The sequence below is a fragment of the Mustela erminea genome, chromosome 5 (genome assembly GCF_009829155.1).
Source record: "Mustela erminea isolate mMusErm1 chromosome 5, mMusErm1.Pri, whole genome shotgun sequence".
In the NCBI taxonomy this organism is placed as follows: domain Eukaryota; kingdom Metazoa; phylum Chordata; class Mammalia; order Carnivora; family Mustelidae; genus Mustela; species Mustela erminea.
The window spans coordinates 5,865,532-5,888,155 of NC_045618.1; the positions used below are offsets into that span (position 1 = coordinate 5,865,532).

The following is a 22,624-nucleotide window of genomic DNA, read 5'->3' on the forward strand; positions in this document are numbered from 1 at the left end:
TAGCAGGACATCTTCTAGTCTGAAGCAAGATGTCCCAGAGGCGGCTACTCAAAAACTCACGAAGGATAAACTCCTCTTAGAGCAGGTCATTTAAATACAAACCAGGGGCACCTGGGTGGCTCAGTGGGTTAAACCTCCGCCTTTGGCTCAGGTCATGATCTCAGGGTCCTGGGATCGAGCCCCATATTCGGGCTCTCTGCTCAGCGGGGAGCCTGCTTCCCCTCTAGCTCTCTGCCTGCCTCTGTGCCTACTTGTGATCTCTGTCAAATTTAAAAAACAAACAAACAAAAATCTTTAAAAAAAATAAAATAAAAAAATAAATACAAACCAAATTAACCCTGACCCACAAGCTGGGAGGAGCCCTGATATTTACCACCCACTGGTGACCGACATTACTGTTAAGGACACCAAAAACAAAATACCTGAAATGGATTTAGGACCTGACAGCCAAGTTTGATTTGTTCATTTGTTTTCCTGAGGTTTTAAAAGTTTAATAGTGACAGAAAGCTTCGAAGAATAACATATTACACATAGACTCAACACTAAAATTCATCAGCCATCAAAATTTGATTTTCTCCCTGCACCTCTCTATGTTTACACAATTTTTCCCTCACTGAATTTGCACAGTAAGGTGAGGACATCCCAACCCGTTAGTTCCCTGCCCTTCGGCGCACATCTCCCAAGATCAAGGGCAGGGCACACGGCATACTATCCATCTTCCCATTTCTCTCGTGGTCTCAGCAATACCCCTTACCACACCCCCCACACCGGCCCATGAAAGTTACGATGGAAGCAGGGATCACGTGGTGCACTCGGTGGTCACGTCAAGTGCTTTCACCCAAACCAGTTTATCACCGCTTCTTTTCTTTCTTGTGGCTTTCACAGTAATGGTGTTTTTAAGAAAGATTTCCGACCAGCGATTTTGCAGAATGCAGTGTTTTGAGACCATGTGAATATCTTATTCTCCTAGCACTGGACATTTGGACGTATTTCACTAAGCAACGATTACACAAAATTCTCATTTACAACTGTATGCAGTTGCTAATATACATGCCATTAAGCTGGGTTCGTCATGTTAGTGAAGAAATGTGTGCATTGCGAGAGCCCGGCATACCTTGTACTGGATCTTTCAGCGGAAGTGGAGGCTGCTGAAGAGGACAAGAGCTCTCCTGGAAGAGGAGGAAACCAACGTTCATTAAAAAGAATAAAAATTCCACGTGAAATCCTCTGACCCTTGCAGTTCCACTTGTAGGAATACTTATAAAATGAACAAAAACAGATATAGGTTCTAAGGACACGGAAGCCTGCATTATAATACAAAATAAGAAACATCCTCAGTATCCATAGTGAGGGGTGCCTGGCTGGCTCAGTCGGTTAAGCTTCTGCCTTCGGCTCAGGTCATGAACCCAGGGTCCTGGGATCGAGTCCCGCATCGGGCTCCCTGCCCAGCTGGAAGCCTGCTTTTTCCTCTGCCTCTCCCTACTCCTCCCCTGCTTGTGTCCAATCTCTCTGACAAATAAATAAATAAAACTTTAAAAAAATATATCCATAGAGTGAAACAAATTTTGATACATCCATCCAAAGCAGACATGAAAACATCAGAAAGACCTCTAGAAATAGAGAAGGAAGGAAGGCCTATCTCTACGTACACAGAAACAAGTCAATGATGGGGAAAAAGAAAAAAACAAACAGAACGAGTACAACAGGTTTGTACAACTGTTTGTAATGTGTGTGTGTGTGTGTAACAGATAATGAAGACATCTTTGATGTGTGCTATTGGTATATATAGAAAAGGGCCTGGAACAGACACAACAAACAGTCATCAAGGATTCCTTCTGAAGAATGAATGGAGGAGGGGGCGACTGAGTGGCTCAGTCGATGAGCACCAGACCCTTGATTTCGCCTCAAGCCACTTTCTGAGGGTTTTGAGATTCTCAGGGTTGTGAGATTGGGCCCCTGCGGCAGGCTCCACACTCAGCGGAATCTGCTCAAGATTCTCTCTCACCCGCTCTTCTCTCCCTGCCCAAAATAAATAAAATCTTAAATTAAAAAAAATAATAATGGAGAAGCGACACTTAAGGGTAAAGCCATATAAACCAGAGGATGACTACACACTTTAGGACTTCACTGATCTATTCACTACTCAATAGTCTAAAAATCTAGATGCATCTAAACAACAGAATTGTTTTTAAAGCTTTTCTTTCCAATTATGCCAATATATTTTTTTAAAAAATGAACTACCACATACAGCCTGACTTAAGGAGTCCTAGAAGAACTGCAAATCATTGTAACATCTAGAGAGAAAGGAGGTCTGACACCTTTGTTGCCGTCCACTTCTGGATTTTCTATGATTTCTGATCCGGATTCCAAGGTACACAAGATTTGCATCTTTTTTCAAGGCACACTAAGGATGTGAAAACACCACTAACTTTTTTTTTTTTAATAATTTTTTAAAAGATTTTTATTTATTTACTTGACAGAGATCACAAGTAGGCAGAGAGGCAGGCAGAGAGAGAGAAAGGGAAGCAGGCTCCTCGCCGAGCAGGGAGCCCAATGCGGGGCTCGATCCCAGGACCTTGGGATCATGACCTTAGCTGAAGGCAGAGGCTTCAACCCACTGAGCCACCCAGGCCCCCCAAGGGTAAAATGGTTTATCTTTAACAACTCTGTAGTTCTTCAGTTGTTAGATTCCAGTTGAATACTCATTCATAAAACCCTCTCATTTTATTTCTGTATCCCCCAGGGTCCCACTCCCTCAAAGTAGAGGCACTCCCCTTCAAGCTTATTTATTGTATCAACTTGTGCTAGAAAGAACGGATCTGGTGGCACTATCTCCTGTCCCTTGGAAAAAACTTACGTTTTTTGTAGCTCTCTTGGACACTTTGGGGATCTCAATTTGTCGAAGATTCTGGGAAACCTCTGCAATGCTTTTATGTCTTATTAATGCGTTTTTCCTTTTAAAAATAGAAACAAACAGGCATTACACATTGAACAGAGGTTATGAGTAAACTAGAAAAGAATCAGAGTTGAAAATAATACACTAATTAATAAAAGTCAGTTATCTTGCCATTGGTTTGAATTTGCAGCAAAACACGGCAACCTCACAATTTCCAAAAGTTAACTACTATCAGTTCAACCAGTTACGAACAATAGGGAGCATCAAGGAAAACAAAGTCACCAAAGCCGGAAGCTTATCTCAGCTCCTGGAGACCCTACGTGGACAAACAAGGGCACTGTGGACTACATCATCAATCCTGCATATTCTCTGGATAAAATACAGGACGCCAGATGCTGCACGTTAGGAACGCCTATAGATGGCTTCTGGGATTCAGACAGAAGGACAAGTAGTAATTCAACAAATTCTACACCAAGACAACTGCCCTCTGTCCGACCTACAACAGAGCACGTAATTCCTTCAACTCCTTGAGCTCCTACCTTCTTTTCTTAGCCGATCTGGTGCGAAGCTCTTCTAGCTGGTCAGACTCAGTGCCACCACACACTGATCTATGAGCACTTGATGGAAGAGGCTCAGAGAGAAGGGGTGATATGTTTTCTTGTGTCACGGAGTCATCACTGAAAAAATCTAGAGGAAGGACACCAGCCAGCTTCTGAGGAATCATAAACCCCAGGCTGTCATAAAGATTTCCAAGTGTCTTCGGGATGGAGTCAATATACCTGTGGAAGAGATTGGTTAACTGTGCGACGATCACCATTCCGCCCTCTCTGTTCCGCCCCGCATCCAGCAGGACACACAGTCCTTAGAATTCCGTAATTCTCACATAATACCAACCACATGCAGTTCCTGGTAAGACAGTTCTAAAGTTAGTAGTCATCAAACTCACAATCCCAAGATTTCCTCGAGAAACTTTGCTAGGTATGCCGAATCCTCAGTCAAACACACCGTGCGCAGCAAGCCTGTCACCTGAAGAACATAACCGAAAATGACCACGTGCCTCCTGCAGGGAAGTGGAGCAGAGAGCCTTTCGGGCTCATCTCCAGCGGTGCTGGGCTATATACTTGCCTCCTTCACCACCTGCTCCATCTCCACGGTGCTTTCGTGGACGGACGGGCACTGCAGACACAGCTCCAAACGAAGAAACACCTGAAGCTGGCACCTTGACAGAATGAAATACTTGAGTCAGGGGCGCCTGGGTGGCTCAGTGGGTTAAGCCTCTGCCTTCGGCTCAGGTCATGATCTCAGGGTCCTGGGATCAAGCCCCACATCGGGCTCTCTGCTCAGCAGGGAGCCTGCTTTGCCCTTCTCTCTGCCTGCCTCTCCACCTACTTGTGATCTGTCTATCAAATAAATAAATTTAAAAAAAAAAAAAGAAAAGAAAAAAAAAAGAGAAATACTTGGGTCATATCCATCCTGAGTGCCATTTAACTACACGCTCCCTCCTTAAGCAAAGATCCATTTATAGAAGAACTGACAACCGAAAAGGAGAAGAGACATTGCTTTTAAATAGGGTAGCTCAGACTGCACATCACAACATCGTGGAGAATCAGCCTCTAGGAGAAACTGGCAATCTAGTTTGTATTTATTTATCAATCAGTCAATCTATCCATTTTTAAGTGGATCCAAGCAAATCTTGGAGCTGTTCCGGAGTGACATAAATAAATAAATAAATAAATAAATAACACCCCCCTCACATACACACATACATACATATATAAAGTAAATATATTAAGGTAGTTACTTACTCTCTGACTTTATCTTCATCCAATTTCTCCCCTAGATTCTGTCGAAGACTTTTGCTAGTTTTTAAGAGGCTATTTTTCACTTGATCCACGCAGTTCATCTGAAAATACAAAATTATTACATAGGAGACTACTGAGTTATATATTATTTCTAATTTATTTCATAGCTGATTAACGTCCTAAGAAGGGAAGTACATTCCCTTACAAATTGCGCCCTTATTTCATTTGAATGAAAAACAGTGAAATGAATGTGCGAGGTGCCTGGGTGGCTCAGTCAGTTGAGTGTCATCTTGGTTTCAGCTTAAGTCATGATCAAGTGCGATCAAGCTCCCCACTGGACTCTGCACTTGACTCAATCTCCTTGAGATTCCCTCTCCCTCTGCTTACATGTTCTATTTTAAATAAAGTCTTAAAAAAGAATGTTCTTTCTCCTTATCTTCAAAAGGAACATGGTAAAAAGTATTTGAGAGCAGGGGAACATGGATACAAGCCTGCATATCTGACCTTTTTAAAAAAAAAAAAAAAAAAAAAGATTCCTTAGGGGTGGAGGGGTGCCTGGCTGGCTCAGTCAGTACAGCATCTAACTCTTGATCTCAGGGTTATGAGCTCAAGCATCACGTTGGGCGTGGAGCCTACAATCAATCAATCAATCAATCAAATTAAATAAATACATACATACATATATAAATAAGGACCATAAGCAACTCCTGTCCACTTGAGAGGAGCCTGGCTTTCACCACTAACCATGAATAAAGACAATGACAGCATGGTCTAAACCAGTGGCTGGCAACACTCCCTGTGCATAAGAATCATCTAGCAAGCTTTTTATAAGTACATATACCCAGGAACAAGCCTCAGTTGGTCTTGAGGAAGCCAGGCATCAGCATTTTTTAAAAAACGTTCCGGGTGAATCTGGGTAAGAACCACCAGCTTAATTCATGCAGCTAACGTGCAGCTCGGGACAGAGATTTCATTAGAAAAGGAGTACGTGTAATTTCCACTACCCTCACTTGGCCTATTTCCTGGGTTTCTGCCTTACCAGTTCACCATGTCCACCTTCCAAGGTCTGGAATTACGTTCACCCCTTTGCTTATCTTACCTGTGAATCACACACCACGGAACAGTCATTTCCCAAAACATATGGCCAAACCTGGCAATAAGCATCCAACCACCCCATACTCTCTTACTTCTAATTCCTTGGTGCCTTTGGATTTTAGGAATGCTTTAATGGTTGAGATCATATTCTGAGCGCATGAATGCAACGTCTTTTCTCCTGTGGCCACAGTCTTTTGGTAATTTTCATGTATGTAAGACAGGAGCTCCTCTTCTGTTTTAAAATCTATGAAAAAAAAAAATCAAATTGATCATCACATTTAGCTGAAGTCATTGTATTAAGTCAGTGGTCAACTGGGAATTTTTGCCTCCCAGGGGACATGTGACTGTGTTTGGGTTGCCAGCCTGGTGGGGATCTAGTGGGCAGAGGCCAGGGATGCTGCTAAAAATACTACAGCACAAAGGATAGCCCCTACAAGAGATTATCCCACCCAAAATGTCAATAGTGTGGAGGATTAGAAACTGCAGAGATGGTCATTTTAAGGCTTTGCAAGTCAAATGTGCATGTTATAAATTTAAGGATAACCATTATGGGAAAAGAAAAAAAAAACAAACTATAGGGGTGTCTGGCTGGCTCAGTCAGTGGAGCATGGAACTCTAGATCTCAGGGTTGTGAGTTCGAGCCCCATGTTGGGTGTAGAGACTACTTAAAAATAAAATCTTAAAAAAGCAAAACAGGGGCACCTGGGTAGCTCAGTTGTTAAGCTCAGGTCATGATCCTGGCTGGAGTCCTGGGATTGAACCCCACATCAGGCTCCCTGCTCAGCAGGGAGCCTGCTTCTCCCTCTCCCACTCCCCCTGCTTGTGTTCCCCTTTCTGTCTCTTCTTTCTCTGTCAAATAAATAAAATCTAAAAAAGCCCCAAAAAGCAAAAAAGCAAAACCAAACAAAACTATGTAACCTTGCAGAAAGGAAAAAGAGGAATAAACAGAACTTGATTAATCTCAAAGTCTGCTAGCAAGGAAAAAATAAAAACTATAGAAAGCACAAAATAAGACACTAAAAAACCTCGAAGCTTATCAGTAATTATAAACATTTATTTTACAAATGTGCTTGCTCAGTAAAAGAAACTATCAGATTGGATTAAAAAATTCCCTCACATTACAGATGTCAGAAAATATTTAGAATTAAGTATCAATGAAAACAGAATATGACAAACTTGTATAATGCAGTTAAACTTAAAGGAAAATTCATAGACTTAAATAATCCCTTAAAGAAAAAAAAAAAAATAGGGGCACCTGGGTGGCTCAGTCAGTTAACTGTCTGCCTTTGGCTCTGGTCCTGGGATCAAGCCCCATATTGGGCTCCCTGCTCAGCAGGAAGCGTTTTCTCCCTCTGCCCTTCACCCTGTTCATGTTCAGGCTCTCTCTCTGCACCCCCCACAATAAATAAAATCTTTTATAAATAAATAAATAAATAAATAAATAAGTAAGTAAATAGAAACCAGGGGCGCCTGGGTGGCTCAGTGGGTTAAGCCTCTGCCTCTGGCTTAGGTCATGATCTCTGGGTCCTGGGATCAAGCCCCGCATCAGGCTCTTTGCTCAGCAGGGAACCTGCTTTCCCCTCTCTCTCTGCCTGCTGCTCTGCCTACTTGTGATCTCTTTCTCTTTGTGTCAAATAAATAAATAAAATCTTTTTTTTTTTTTTAAATAAATAAAATCTTAAAAAAATAATAATAATAAAATAAAATAAAAACCAATGAGCTAAGTGTCCAACACAAGAAATAACATGAGAGTAAACCCCAAAAATAGAGGCAATAAGAAAGATAGGAACAAAAATGAATAGGAAGAAAAAAAAAAGAAAGAAATGAGAGATCAACAGAAACAAAACAATGATTCTCTGAAAAACCAAATCCAGAAACCTATAGTAAGTGTGAGCCATTTTAAACGGAAGAAAGCATGAAAAAGCAACATTAGAATGAAAAAATCTAGAGCAGAAATTTAAAACACTAGGAAGAGGTAAGGTTGAAGTTCATTTTCTCCATAAATATACCCATTTGTTCCCATACCATTTGTTGAAAAGATTATCCTTTGCCCACTGAATTACTGGGGCACCTTTGTCAAAAAGCTGTGTGCCACTGTCGGGCAGGTCTATCTCTGCTCAGAATCTAGTCTAGAAACTGTTAATAGCACATGGTCTTGAATGCTGTTAATTTTGCTCTCTCTTGAATAAAACATCCACATTCTTGAATACTTTTACTAGCTCATTAAAGACATTCTGTCTCATTCAGACTGATGATCATCTATGAATCTAACATTCCACAGGCCCAAAAACAAAACAAAACAAAAAACAAAAAACAAACAAACAAAAAAAACACGCTTCAAGGAGCAGAATTTATTTATTTATTTCAGAATACTCAAAAGAAATCAAAGGTGACATCATGCAGTTATTGCCCGAAGTCCCTAAGCTATCTTTACAGCTCTACCACAGGACTGGCTCTAAATGTGCCCTGAGAAGGAGAAATCTACTGCAATTCTATCCCTTCTTTAGAAAAGAAAGAAAGAATGGCAAAATTAGTATTACTGGACGAAATTCTTCTGCCCAACTCTGAAAGACCTCAATACCCTAGATCGCTCCCAAAGCTTTCCCCTTCCCTTTCTTCCTCCATGCAGAAAGCTTCTTTAACCACTTGTCGTATGGCTGTGCCATAGCCCTTCTTGTGACTTTGCTTAGGCCAGTCCCCCATCTAGCATGCCCTCTCTTACTGTGCTGCCATCTCAACTATGCTCGCCCCTCAGCATCCAGCCTGGGCTCCTCCTGGCTCCCAAGAAGCATCCTCAGCCTATTCTGGCCCAAGGCTGCCCTCCCTGTTCTCCGCTCCTCACATGTCTTTAGTCCCCTGATGAGCAAGTCCTTCCTGTTGGAGATTCCTGGCTCTCTTGTGTATTAGGCTGCCTCAGTTCATTGTGTATTTTATATATGTGTGTGTGCGCATCTGCATATATGAACTATTATCATCTTTGTGGTTGCATCATAATCTGAGACCAGGACATGATCTTCTTTTTATTGTGTTCCCCATAACACACTTTGAGGAATGCAGCCGATGTCTGATAAATGTTCGTTAATTGAGGGATAGAATTAAGAATAAGAATCTGAGGGTATTAAAGAGTCAACCTGGCCTTAGACACCAAAAGGCTATGGAACTGAGGAATACCTTTAGGCTTAGAGCTTCGTAGTGTCCTTCCTCGGTTTTCCCATTTATCTGCTGTCCTCCCACTGGCTGCCCTTGGGACGCTCTTCTCCCCGGCCGCCTCTGGACCACTGTCGGGACACAGTTTCTGCGCCTTCACGTTCAGCCTCGCCACATTCAGCATCTTCAGGGAGCGGCACATGGTGCTCATCTTCCGCCGCACGGGAGTCCGAGGGACCCCTCCTTCCAAGACAACAGCGTGCAGAGAAAAGGAAAATAGCTTTCACTTCTGGCAATTTAGGAACCACTTCAAGATGAAGCATTCTGTGAGAGTAGAAAGCGTAGCCCATCGGTGGTTCGTGCATCTCTCTGTGCCTCCAGCCCAGAGTAGAGAGAGAGCTCTTCTTTAAACTGAAGTTTAGGAATGAAACATCGCAAAAGGAACTGATGATTTTTAGTAAGGCCAATGCCAGACCCATTTGGTGTTCCCCGATGGTCAGAGTTGCGACGTAACTCTCCTGAAAGCTTCTCTCTCCCACTTTTTGGTACAGTAACTTGTTCCTGACAACTTATGCTAAGGAAGGCACTCAAAGAATAAACCATCTGCATCATGTACACTCTAGTATTTATAATGATGAAAACTGAAAATCTCTTGGACAACGTAAGATTTTTGTAAATTTTGTGAAATGATGAGGCAGAATAGTAACTGAAAAGGCAAGGAAGCAGATAGGTATTTATAAGCAGCACACAAACCTGGATTTGGAGTTCTGTCGTAACTAAGAATGGAAACTGTTTATTAAGAAAGTAGGATTGTGGGCGATTTTTAAACATCACTTTTGTAATTAATGTCATCTTTTTCAAATTTGGAATAGAAGAACCTGTCCTTCTCTCATTCAGTTACCATTTCAACCTCATTTTAGGGAAAGTTAATCTTTTAAAACATACATGCTCAAACAAGACTGCCTCAAGAAACAGTCGGTGTGCTTACGTTTCTTTTTGCTGTCTTCCTGATTGGACACAGCGGATTCTTCCCGAGACTTCCTCTGGTAGAGCTTGGACAGGCAACACGTTAACTCACTTTCAGTTTTGGAAGACTCTTCCTTATCAGATGAGGCAGCATGTAGTAATCTGTGAACAAAACAAGAGGTCTAGGATAAAGCTGAAATTCTGGTATTTCCAAAACGCTTTAACAACAAAATTCACTATCCTTTTAAAAGCTAATCAAAAGATGTCTGCACAAGAAGGCTTCACAAATATTTTTTGCTTGGAAGGGAAAATATCCCTCTCTTCTCACAATTTAAACACTTACACCAGAAGATACGAGAAACATGCAGTAGACCCCCTACACACCCCCACAGCTCTCAGAAGAAACCAACCCATGCAACAGACTTAATAATCACACTTGTAGACTCCATAACTGTGACACAATAAATGTGTGTTGTTTAGGCCCCTCAAAAAAACAAAAAACAAAAAACCACACAAAAAAACCCACTCAGAAACGGAAGCTACCTATTCACAAAACCATTAATCATGACACACAGGACTGACTTACTACCAAAGTTCTTCACGTCCTAGGGTATATGCAGGCAACTAACTATCCCTTAGTTATTTTTTACTCAGTGTCAATAAGTGTAAGACGGTGTAACAGAACATTGTCACAGTGACCCCTAAATCATTCTTTCACATCGTAGTAAATGGGATTGTGAGAAGGGGATGAAGCAGGCCGGAGGGCGTGATCATGTGTCCAATGCTCTTCTGCCTAGGTCTACGTGTCAGTCACTAAGCAAACTAAGAACATGGCAACACTTTCAAAATGCATTACTTGTATTTCACTGTCCTCCATTATGTGGTATTATCTGATTTAAAGTAGGAGGAGGTTATGGCGATGGGCGTTGAATCTGCTGGGGGGTCTCAGCTTCACACACATAGCACGTCTGAAGCAGACGATTTCTCCGCAAGTGTGTGGGATATCCTTTCACTGAGGGGAGGGTTTGTTTTTCTGTTAATTTAGAACCTATGAACCTTTCAAATACACAGTAGAGAAAGCATTATTAGCTATGTACATCCCAGCAAGATTAAATGTTTGCTAATGTTTTACCCTATCTACTTCAGATTTTTAAAAAAATATTTATGACTCCCTGCTGAGCAGAGAGCCTGATGTGGGGCTCGATCCCAGGACCCTGAGACTATGACCTGAGCCGAAGGCAGAGGCTTTAACCCACTGAGCCACCCAGGCGTCCTTACTTCAGATTTTTTTAATGAAATTAAGCATTATAGACACAAAAAAGCCCACTCTATCTTTTCTCATCCCTTCCTTCCAGAGGTATTCCTAGACCTGTGTTTATTTATAGAGACAAACATATGTATGGAAACCAACATAAGTTGCTATTTATACATTCTAAGTTTTTAAAAATATCATACATCACACCCATCCCTCTGTACTTTTTTGTCTGAAAGCAACATATTTTTCATGAGCATATAAGTGGTTCTTGCTTACTCAGTTTCACTACTCTGTAATATTCCCTTGTATAATTATACCACAGTTCGTTTCTCCATTTCCCCAGAGACACAGACGATTCTTTCCACTTTTTCACTTTTAATGACTGGCAGTGAGCAATCGAGTGTAGCTCTCACGTTTGTGCAAACTTCTCTAATGCAGACACGTGTAAGTGCAATTGCTGGTGGTAAGTTTCTGCTTTACTAGGAATACAATCTGCTCTCTGAAATGGTTGTAACCATTTATAATTCTATCGTCTAAAGTGTTCTCATTTTCCCTCATGCTAGATCGGATTTACTGACCTAGGACAACCTACTGGTACAAAATAGAATCTTGCAGGTTTTTTCTTATTGCGGTTTTCATTTCTATTTGAGCATCATTTTTTTTTTTTTTTAAAGTAAGCTCTAAGCCCAATGTGGAGCTTGAACTCGGAACCCCAAGATCAAGAGTCACCTACTCCCCGGACTGAGCTGGCCAGGTGTCCCAGCTGTTTCGTAGCTTTTCAATTACTGCTCTGTTGGATTTCATTGCGTGAATTGCTTGTTTGCATTCTTTGCCCAATTGCTTGTCTTTTCCTTGTTGAAAAGGAGCTCTGTACTAATTTGGATACTAGTTCTTTGCTAGTTATATGGATTATAGCCACCCAGGCCTATGACTAGTCCTCTACATCATACAGAAAATTTTAAATTATAGTCATCTATTTTCCTTCATGGGTGAATGCTTGAGGTTTTATGCAAAAAGATCCATTCCCAGCCTCAACTACTCATTTTCCCTTCTTACAATTTTTATTTATTTATTTGTTTGTTTATTTTACAGGGGAAAGCACGAACACGGTCCCCCACTACCACAAATTATGCAGTCGAGTTTCCCACATTTGCGGAAATTGCGGGGGCCAGCACATCTGGAGTGCAATGGATAAGCCTTGCCCTGGGAAAACCACCTTCGTGATCATGGTATCTCTTCTGCCAGGTAAGTATCCTTCTTATAATTTTACTTATTTTTATTTTTTTTTAATTTTTTAAATTTTATTTATTTATTTGACAGAGACACAACGAGAGAGGGAACACAAGCAGGGAGAGTGGGGGTCAGAGAAGCAGGCTTCCTGATGAGCAGGGAGCCTGATGCAGGGTTTGATCCCAGGACCCTGGGATCATGACCTGAACGGAAGGCAGACACTTAATGACTAAGCCACCCAGGTGCCCCCTTCTTAAAATTTTAAAGCTTTACTTTTCACACTTGTTTTTAAAATTTTATTAGGAATTTATTATTGTGTATGCTGTGAAGTAGAAATCTAATTTTAATCTTTTCTTCTTCTAGAGAGCCAATGGTCACACCACCATTTATTGAACAGTCTGTTCTTTTCCAGATTTAAAATTCTGCCTCTGTCATATGCTGGGCTCCCATACAGGTGCGGGTCATTTTGGGGGCACTTTACTGTTGCATGGGTCTCTCTGTCAAATCATTGCACGCATCCCATGCTGCCTTACTCACTAGAGCTTTATGGTAAACACTGCTTTCTTATAAGGGAAAGTGCACCTGTTCCGTCTTAGCCCTTTTGAGCTGTGCCATGTTCATGAATCAGAAAACTCGTTATTATGTCAATTCTTCCCAGACTGACCTACAGACTCAATGCACTGTTGGTGAAAAATCCCAGCACCTTTTCCTGGTGGAAATTAACAGACTGATTCCATAATTTACATGGAAATGCAAAGGATCTAGAATAGTCAAAACAATTCTGAAAATAAAGCAAACAAAGTTGAGGGGACTAAGACAACCTGATTTCAGTACTCGAGACAATGTGATATTAACACACTGTCCAGACCAGATTCTTTTCAGAAATAGACCTAGATGATGGTGGCCAACTGATTTCGACAAAGCTGCCACAGTAAGTCAGTGAGAAGAAGATTATCTTTTAACAAATGGTGCTCGAACAACTGGTTATCTCTATGGCAAAAATAAACCTTAGCTTTACCTCTTAATACTAATTTGAATTTCTTCTATATCTCTTACATTTTTTTTTTCTCTTTTTAGGATTTCTTTACTTGAGAGAGAGAAAGAGAGCGAGAGAGAGTGAGGGCAGGGGCACGAGCAGAGGCAGAGAGAGACTCTCAAGCAGACTCCCTGCTGAGCACAGAGCCTGACACAGGGCTCAATCCCAAGACCCTGAGAACATGACCTGAGCCGAAACTAAGAACTGTAGGCTATACTGAGCCCTGGGCGCCCCTCTTTTACATTTCTAATGTAGTTTGTCTGGGTGGCTCAGCTGATTAGGCGTCTACCTTTGGCTCAGGTCATGATCTCAGGATCCTGGGATCAAGCCCCAAATCGGGTTCCCTGCCCAGTGGGGAGCCTGCTTTCCCCCCTCCCTCTGCCTGCGCTCTATCTCACATAAATAAAATATTATTTAAAACAAACAAACAAACAAAAAAACGGATTTTGCTATAGATAATTCTATTTTATTTGGCTTCTCAAAGAATCACTTTATGTTTGTTGATTTCTATTGTTTTTTTTTTCCTGTGATTCATGTTTGTTCTTATCTTTTATTACTGTCTTATTTTGGGGGTTTACTCCCTTGTGTTACTTACTGTACTGGACCCTTAATTAACTGTTTTTTAGCTCTTCTTCCTTAAAAGATAAGTTCTATGAATCTTCCTTGAAGTATACTTAGCTGCATTAACCAAATGTTACTTTTCATTTTTACTGAGCTTTAATACTAAATATTTTCTGACTTCCATAATGAGTGCATTTTTATTTTTTCCAATTTTTTTTTTTATCATGGCAAAATATACATGCCATGAATATAACATCCTAACCACTTTCGAGTACAAAATTCAGGGGTATTAAGTTGATTTATAATTAAGCTACCATCAATCACCTCCATCCATCTCCAGAACTCTCTTCATCTTGTAAAACTGAAACTCTATGACCATTTGAAAATGTTCTCCATTGGGGCGCCTGGGTGGCTCAGTGGGTTAAGGCCTCTGCCTTCAGCTCAGGTCATGATCCCAGGGTCCTGGGATCGAGCCTCTGCAGATAGCCTGCTTCCTCCTCTCTCTCTGCCTATCTCCCCGCCTACCTGTGATCTCTGTCTGTCAAATAAATAAATAAAATCTTTAAAAAAAAAAATGCTCTCCATTTTCACATAGTTTTTAATATTATGAAACTATACTAAGAAAATGTGGTATGTCACACAAACCAACCCATATGTAGAGAGAAGTGAGAGCTGATTTCATCAGTCAATATCCAGAGAAATAAAAAAGGTTTACCCAAATGACTCCATCAAACTTGAACTGGCACCACTAAGGTTAGAGCTAGGAAACCACTTCTCCACAACAGCCGCACTCCAGGGACTGGTGCGGCCAAGTTCCTGCTGGGCCCACTCTGGAACAGAAGCAGCTACGGGGTCAGGAGCAGCGATGGGAGAGGACGGAAAGAAAGAGAGGCATTAGGCCCAAAGTGGAAGCACTTGCCCCTCCCTTGAACAGGTGGCCCAGGACACACAAAGTCACATCATTAACAACATTCCTTCGTCCACATCACCAATTCCAATGGGCCTATGCGGTCTATGAAAAATGCTACCCAGCAATGTACAAACGTAGGCTAACTCACAGTTCCTCAAACGCACCCTTCTCAGAGTCTTGGTGCTTGAGTTGCCTCTATCAGCAATGTTCTTCCTGTATTTGCAACCCTCCCACCCCTTACATTCCCCATTCCTTTTTTCCTGCTTTATTACAATGGCACTTATCTCTTTCAAACATACTATGCAACCTCCTTATTTATTGTCTTGTTTCCCTTGACTAGACAGTATACTAAGAACAGAGACTTCTATTTTGTTCTCTGACACATTGCCATTACTTAGTACAGCGCCTGCCACAGCAGCCACTCAATAAATCTGTGGAATAAATATCAAATTGATTATATTTCTATCCACCTAGCAAAAATAAGGTTTGTACTGTGTTAGTAGCAATTCAACAAACTGCAAGGTAGACAGAATCACAATAGTTTTATATATAGTCTTCATTAAATATACTAATACAAGGTTCACCTTATACCTTTAATTTCAAAGCAGTTTCACAGAAGTGCTTTAGGATTTCTATAAATAATACTGATTTAAATTGCCTGAAGCATCGTAGCTTGCTTTTATCTGTTTTATAATATATACTGGGGTTCACAAACAGCACAGTGAAAAACATTCTGACAGTGGAAAAAACTATAAACCCACTGCCCGGGAGTATGCTAGTTATTAGTTCAGAAGCTTACCGCAGGTAACAGGATCTTCAAGTGAATTGTGAACCTGATTTAAGACACTATCCATAACATCAGAAAAAAGGGAAGCTGTATCCTGGGGGCTCTCTGCCACAGCTGTTTGGAGAAAAGGTCTTTGAAATTCAGCCGCCTCAGTGCGGAACACGGTGAGAATTGTAGCATTGGTGGAGAGGGGGGAAATAACTCCCGTGATGGGGGGCCAGCCTTCACCAAGGTCCACACTGGCAACCTACGTCAGAAGTTCTAATTAGTTGAGAAGAATGTTGTCCTATGGCTAAAGCAGAATGTAGCTTACTAAAAGACAGATTGATAATTTCTCCTGATGATTATTATTAGAAAAGTGAGAACTGTGGAAAAGACAGGCTGGACGGGTATAAGTGCTAGAATTGAATTCAGTGACCATATTACCTTAATCTCTCAATTTACAAATAAGAAAAAGCTAAGGTTCCCAGGAATATTTACTAAGCACTTACGATGAGATTATAACTCACTGAGTCCTCAAAACTGAGGACCTCACAACATTACTCTGAGGTAAAAATGATTATTATCTCTCTTTTACAGAGGAGGAATTAAGGCTGAGAAATAAGTAACCTGCTTAAGGTCACCCAGGTACTAAGAGGCAGAAGCCAAGAGCACATGAATTCGAAACCCATGCTCTTAACCCAATACTATGACTTAAGGGATTTATTCAGATTACACGGTTGGGCAGCAGAGCTGAGACCCAATTCAGACTGCCTGACTCCCGACCCAGTGCTCTATCAGAACAGATAACTCTTAGAACACCGGTTCAGAGACTAGAGAGCTTTTCTTTAAGTGTCTCACAATGAGCTCCAGAAGATGGAAGCTTTCTGAGGTAACAAAGACAAAACACAAAGTAAGGTGAGAAATTTGCTCGTCGTTTAAAAATAACCATCACCTTTCAACAAAATCTGGATAAATATGTATTTTTCAGAAGACATTTCTAAGTTTGTGTAACTACTGAACACTATTACATCTAATGTTACAGTGCAGGGCTTTTAAAAAATGATACTGATTATATAAAGTTAATAAATATGTAACAGGAAGCTTACAAAATAACTAGAAACCAGACATTGCTTCACTGCCCTAAACTAATATTTGCATTCCATTGGGCCCGCTGCCTTTTTTCCCCAAGTGACTATAATTTAACTTAATTGGGATCAAGGTACATGCAGTTTTATAAACTGTTTCGTCACTAAGGGGCACTGTCATGATGCTACATGTGTCACTGAAACCACGCCATGTAGAACATTCCTTGGCACTTCGTAAACACACTAATTTCACCTCACCAGTGTGGTTTTGGATGAGAAGGACTGAGCATGCGCCAGGTACCTACCAGGTGTAACTCTTCAGCAGCCAGCCTGCTTACCAGCTGCTGGAATAACACCCTCTGAGTTGACCTGTTCTCCGGACTTTGTAGCATCCAGCTCTCAGTGCCCAAAGTGCTGCTCGCTGGCAGAGACCACTGGCTTGCCGTGCCTTTGAGAAAAATTCTGACTGGTTTCTGGAAATGTCTCTGATGCATGGCCAGGGGCTCTAGGGTGACTGTCCATGTTTCTTGAGTCTCTTTGCCTATTAGAGATAAGGAATATTAAAATTCTAATGTAGTCGTTACTAAAAATAGATTTAATAGCAAGAAGAAAAAAAATGAGATTTTCAGTGTGGTACTGGTACTGTCCCTTCAAGGTTCATCCCACTGCCGACAGGCTAGCAGAGCGAGTAGGTTTCGTTCTATAGGAAGAGTTACATATGAATAGAATCACAAGGGTCCAAATGAATGTCAGAAATTCTCAGTAATCATGCCTGAGAAAGTATTCAGGCAATACTCGAGACAACATAGCTTAAATCCGTAAAATAGAGTATATCACATCATAGGAGAATGTTGAATTCTAAAGATTATGTATGACAAAACTACTCTTGGGGCGCCTGGATGGCTCAGTGGGTTGAGCCTCTGCCTTCGCCTCAGGTCATGATCCCAGGGTCCTGGGATCAAGACCTGCATCGGGCTCTTGGCTCAGTGGGGATCCTGCTTTCCCCTCTCTCTATGGGTACCTCTCTGCCTACTTGTGATGAATCAAATAAATAAAATATTTTTTAAAAAAATTACTCTTGAAATTTCCTAAAACTGTATACAATGTATGTAACATAGTTTTATGTATACATCTCTACAGAGTAGGACTTCTGTGTGGATATGGGATTCAGATGTGAGATTCACTATACAGCAGATCATGCAGTAAACTTCTGAAAAGTCTAACATGCTGGCCCTTCCCCGTAAAAAGCATCATTTTCAGAGGCTGGTCACTGATTTGTTATTTCTTCTCTCAATCATTGCTTCCCTATGGCCTTCCATTTATCAGTTTCTTCTATGGGGCGGGAAATCTTCCCGCCCCTTTGCGTGGGCACCTGAACAGTATTATCCTTCTTTTCAACAGCTGGGAAATTCTTTAAAAATCACTCAGTATTCTTTTTAAAGGGGAGCTGGCAGTTACCCGGCGCCTGTGTTTAACACTTCCCTGTGCTACCTGATTCTGCACAGACACCTTTTTTTTTTTTTTTTTAAAGATTTTATTTATTTATTTGAGAAAGAGAGAGAGTGAGAGAGCACGAGAGGGGAGAAGGTCAGAGGGAGAAGCAGACTCCCCATGGAGCTGGGAGCCTGATGCGGGACTCGATCCTGGACTCCAGGATCATGACCTGAGCCGAAGTCACCCAACCGACTGAGCCACCCAGGCGCTCTGCACAGATACCTTTTAATTACAAGCATTAATCGAGTGCCTAGGCTGTTGGAAAATCGAAAGTGAAAAGCACAGGCTTGCCTGAAAGAAATCAAAGTACCTGAGACCATAACGCTCCCCAAGAGAGTATTTGATTACCTTCAACAGGGAGAAATAATGTTCCTTCCATCCGTGGGAAGGAGGCTTCATAGGCAGAATTATAGAGCAAACAGTTCAAAGTGGCATCAGGTGGCAGAGCTGAAATCCAGGAAGACGGGGCAGAGTCACTCGCCAGCTTTTTTTCACTACCACGCAGCATTTCCCCGGCTTTAGTACAGTCCTGGCTGAAAGTTTCGGATGGTAAGATTGTGCCGCCAACAACGTGGAGCAGTTCACACACGGCCCAGTACCCGAGGTGGTCCGGGGAGTCCCACAACTAAAGCAAAATGACAAAGAAACGCAGGGGGCTATAAATGAAGCATCCATAAATCAAGTTTGACGGGAGTGGGAGAAAGTAAAGCTGACATCTACATTAAAGGATCAAATTATTCGATTACTCTATTTATTAAGACACAAACCAATGACCAATATCTTGTCACCATGCAGCCTGCTCTCACAACAGCCCTCGTCATCTCTTGCCTGGACTCACTGCACAGCCTCTCCCTCCTGGGTCCGGCCTCTCATGTTGCTCTCAGCATTCTCCCAGATCATGGATCTGATCGTGCTACTTCTCTAAAAGCTTTCAAGCCTTTCCGCTGCCTCCGTGGTAGAGCAAGTCCTGGGCTTAGCCCAGCCCTAAGCAACCTTTCCAAACACATTATCTTTCCCTCGCCCACTGCTACCTTCCAGGCACACTGAACCATCCACTGTTTCCTGAATACGCTGTATTTTATCTTCCATGCTTTGGTTCATTCTGTTTCCAGTGCTTTCCCCCTTCTTCTCCAACTAGGGTAATCTAGCTCAAATTCTGCTTTCTCTGTAAAAGCCAGCCTTTATTTCCTCACATAAACAACTGTTCATTCAACCTTCTTTTAACAAACTTTTATGGAGCAACCTTTATATGCTATGGTCTCTGTCTTCTAGAATCTTAAAGTTGGGGGTAGAGTGAGTAAAACCACGTAAAATGAAATATTTAACTTGGCATCACAGTATAACATGACAATATTCAAATAGTATAGGAACATGACAGAAGAGCGCCTACCCCAAAATAGTTACCCTGCTGGTTTGCTTACTCCACAGGACTTAACAATTGTAGATCATAAATTGCTATGGAATGTCTTGCCGGTCATCTCCAGACTTCATATACTCAAGTTCAAAAAGGGCCATAAGAGTACCCAAGGTCACAACAAAGCAAGGACTAGTCCAAGAACCAAGAATTATCTTGGAGAGTGCTATTAAAATGAGGGTCATGACCCTTTGGCAGCCTTGCATGGATCCTTTGATGGATCAACTGACTGGCTCGTGATCAGCATCAAAAAAAACAGAACAGAGTGAGAGAGCCCTGGGGGGAAGGGGTGCAAAACAAACAAACAAACAAACAACAACAACAAAAAAAAAACCCAGAATAGAAAATATCAGAGCACAAAAGAAAATATCTCATATAGTGAAGATAAACAATATATTATAAAATTTTTGTTCCAGTTATGCATGCCAGCTTGGAAATTAATCAATTAATATTTGCTGTTACCATCTATATGTCCATGCCCATGTTCACCGCTACGGGGAGAATGGTAAGCTAGTTCATATACCATAGATCCTAATTAGGATTTTCTGCCAAAGGGAAACAAAAAATTTTTTGAAATTGTTAGATATTCTGGCTAGAGGACAACTAGGGAGGTAAAAAAAAACTGCTTATCAATTGAGACGTAAAGCTTTTTATTTTTTATTTTTTTTTAAAGAGTTTATTTATTTATTTATTCATGAGAGCTAGAGGGAGAGAGTGAGAGAGAGGCAGAGGCAGAAGCAGGCTCCCTGAGAAGCAGGGAGCCCAGTGCGGGACTTAATCCCAGGACTCTGGGATCATAATCTGAGCCAAAGGCCGGATGCTTAACCATCTGAGCCACCCAGGTGCTTGAAAGGTAAAGCTTTAATAAGAGTTGAAAAAAACATCAACTTTTGATGAAAATATAAGCATGATTAAAAAAACACAATCACAAAAAAAAACAACACCCACAATCACTATGTAGAGTACGGTTACATTTTTCATTTTTATGCATGTAACAGATTAAGTGAGAGACAAGTTTTAGTGATAATTTCAAATCTGGAGATTTATAAACGTCCACAAGACTATAAATTCAGGGGCACTTGCTTGGCTTGGTCACTAGAGCATGGGACTCTTGATATCGGGGTTAAATTCGAGTTTTACATTGGGTGTAGAGATTTGTAGAGATTACTTAAAAAAAAATAATAAATCTTGGGGGAAAAAAGACTATAAACTCCACAAGAGCAGGAACTACATCTGTCTGGTTCACTAATGGTACACCCAGCACCCAGCAGATATGGAATATGTACGTGCTAAATAAATCAGAGGTACAAAGTCAAAAGCACGCCAGTGGTTTCCTGCGCTCCCTTCTATCCTGTAAGAGTTCTGTGCTTGGATCCCTCTCCCCAAGTCTGAGGGTCCAGGTTCTGTTTCTTCCGCTTCTGTCTCTCAGACTATCAGCTCCGCAAGACAGGACCTCTCCTTCCCTTCTCTCTACCCTTGTAGTGAGAGCTCTCCAGGGACTAACCTCAAACTTCCTTTTGTCTCCATAGTGTGGTGGGGAAGAGGCTTTTTGAACAGGAAAAGATGAATTTTCACCAGAAAAAAAAAAATTCCAGAGAAGCTTGTTTGATGGGCATTTTCTTAGGGTAAACAACATAGCAGATGTGAGAAGGGAAACCTCAGAGAAAACCCATCCCCCAGATGGTAGAATGTCAGAACTGGAAGAGATCTTTAAAAAGATACCGGCAATCTACTTATTGAAATGCTGTTCCAAAAAGAAAAAAAGGAGAAGACTCTCCAAGCCCCATCTGCTAAGATTTATTTCTAGCCAGTATTTGATATAATTCCAGAATAAAGTCTTTGGTGTGATTTGGTATCCATTACCCTAAATCACACAGTTATGTGTTGTGTATTAGGTCCAACACATGATTTGCTGCCTTAACAAATTCTAGGATTCCATTTTCTCCACCAAAGGCCCTTAAACACCTTTGTTCTTTCTTTTTCTCTGACAAGCCACTGCTGCCTTATTTTGCATTTACCATGTCTTTTTTGGACTTTGTATGTGAAAGCACATTGGAGATTTTAATTTTTTTTTTAAACATTTTATTTATTTGACAGACAGAGAGCACAACTAGACAGACAGGCAGGCAGAGAGAGAGGGGGAAGCAGGCTCCCTCCTGAGCAGAGAGCCTGATGTGGGGCTCGATCCCAGGACCCTGGGATCATGACCTGAGCTGAAAGCAGAGGCTTAACCCACTGAGCCACCCAGGTGCCCCAGGAAATTTTAACGTTTATCATTAAGTACTTGCTCATTTTCCATTTGTAACCTTGCAATTTAATCCACTCCTAGTTTGTTTAGTCACATGTGTTTCCAGTAAGTGGAATCACATCTTTCACATCTTCTCATTGATGGCCACTGCCCATCAATGAGAAGAAAATCTGCACTTTGACTGCCTAGGCCCTACAGACATGTGCTTTCTGAAACAAACTAAGCTCCTTTCCATTTCAAATCTTTATACCTGCTCTTTGTCTGGAATGTTCTCTCCCAACCTTCCTCTTCCTCCTCCTTTACCTCTCCTGCTCAGGAAGCTCCCTCCACACCCTTCTACCTCCTGTTGCTCATCTGTTTGTTCCTATCTGTTTAATATGTGTTCCTCACTGGAAGGTAAACCACCCCAGCTGGCCACCACACCTTCTGCAACTTTTACAGTGTAGTAGGCACTCAATGCAATGGCTTCTCAATGACTATTTGTTAATTAAATGAAGGTGACAGCAGGAAAAATGGCAAGGAGAAAAGTACTTATTGTAGGCCTGGGTGGCTCAGTCTCTGCCTTCGGCTCAGGTCATGATCTCAGGGTCCTGGGATCCAGCCCGAGGAGGAGGGCACGCTGCTCTGCAGGGAGTCTGCTTCTCCCTCTGCCCCTCCCCCCACTCCTTCTCACTTTCAAATAAATAAATAAAACCTTAAAAACAATACAAATTTAT

The 22,624-nt window shown here is 41.5% G+C and overlaps 1 protein-coding gene and 1 non-coding gene across 3 annotated transcripts in view; both read right to left on the bottom strand.

Moving 5' to 3' along the window:
• TICRR (TOPBP1 interacting checkpoint and replication regulator) overlaps positions 1–22,624 on the bottom strand; it is a 42,770-nt gene that overhangs the window by 18,671 nt on the left and 1,475 nt on the right. For both annotated transcript variants that reach the window (XM_032345484.1, XM_032345483.1), the window contains exons 2-14: positions 18,595–18,871; positions 17,058–17,293; positions 15,698–15,932; positions 14,704–14,833; positions 9,929–10,068; positions 8,965–9,183; positions 5,886–6,037; positions 4,702–4,799; positions 4,022–4,115; positions 3,843–3,922; positions 3,436–3,675; positions 2,858–2,954; positions 1,115–1,169 (exon numbers count right to left, since the gene is read on the bottom strand). In XM_032345484.1, coding sequence (XP_032201375.1) covers positions 1,115–1,169; positions 2,858–2,954; positions 3,436–3,675; positions 3,843–3,922; positions 4,022–4,115; positions 4,702–4,799; positions 5,886–6,037; positions 8,965–9,183; positions 9,929–10,068; positions 14,704–14,833; positions 15,698–15,932; positions 17,058–17,293; positions 18,595–18,871 — 2,053 coding nt within the window. The remainder of the gene's footprint in view (positions 1–1,114; positions 1,170–2,857; positions 2,955–3,435; positions 3,676–3,842; positions 3,923–4,021; positions 4,116–4,701; positions 4,800–5,885; positions 6,038–8,964; positions 9,184–9,928; positions 10,069–14,703; positions 14,834–15,697; positions 15,933–17,057; positions 17,294–18,594; positions 18,872–22,624) is intronic.
• LOC116592279 lies at positions 12,251–12,414 on the bottom strand. Its single transcript, XR_004286442.1, has one exon. It is a non-coding gene; the product is annotated as a U1 spliceosomal RNA (small nuclear RNA).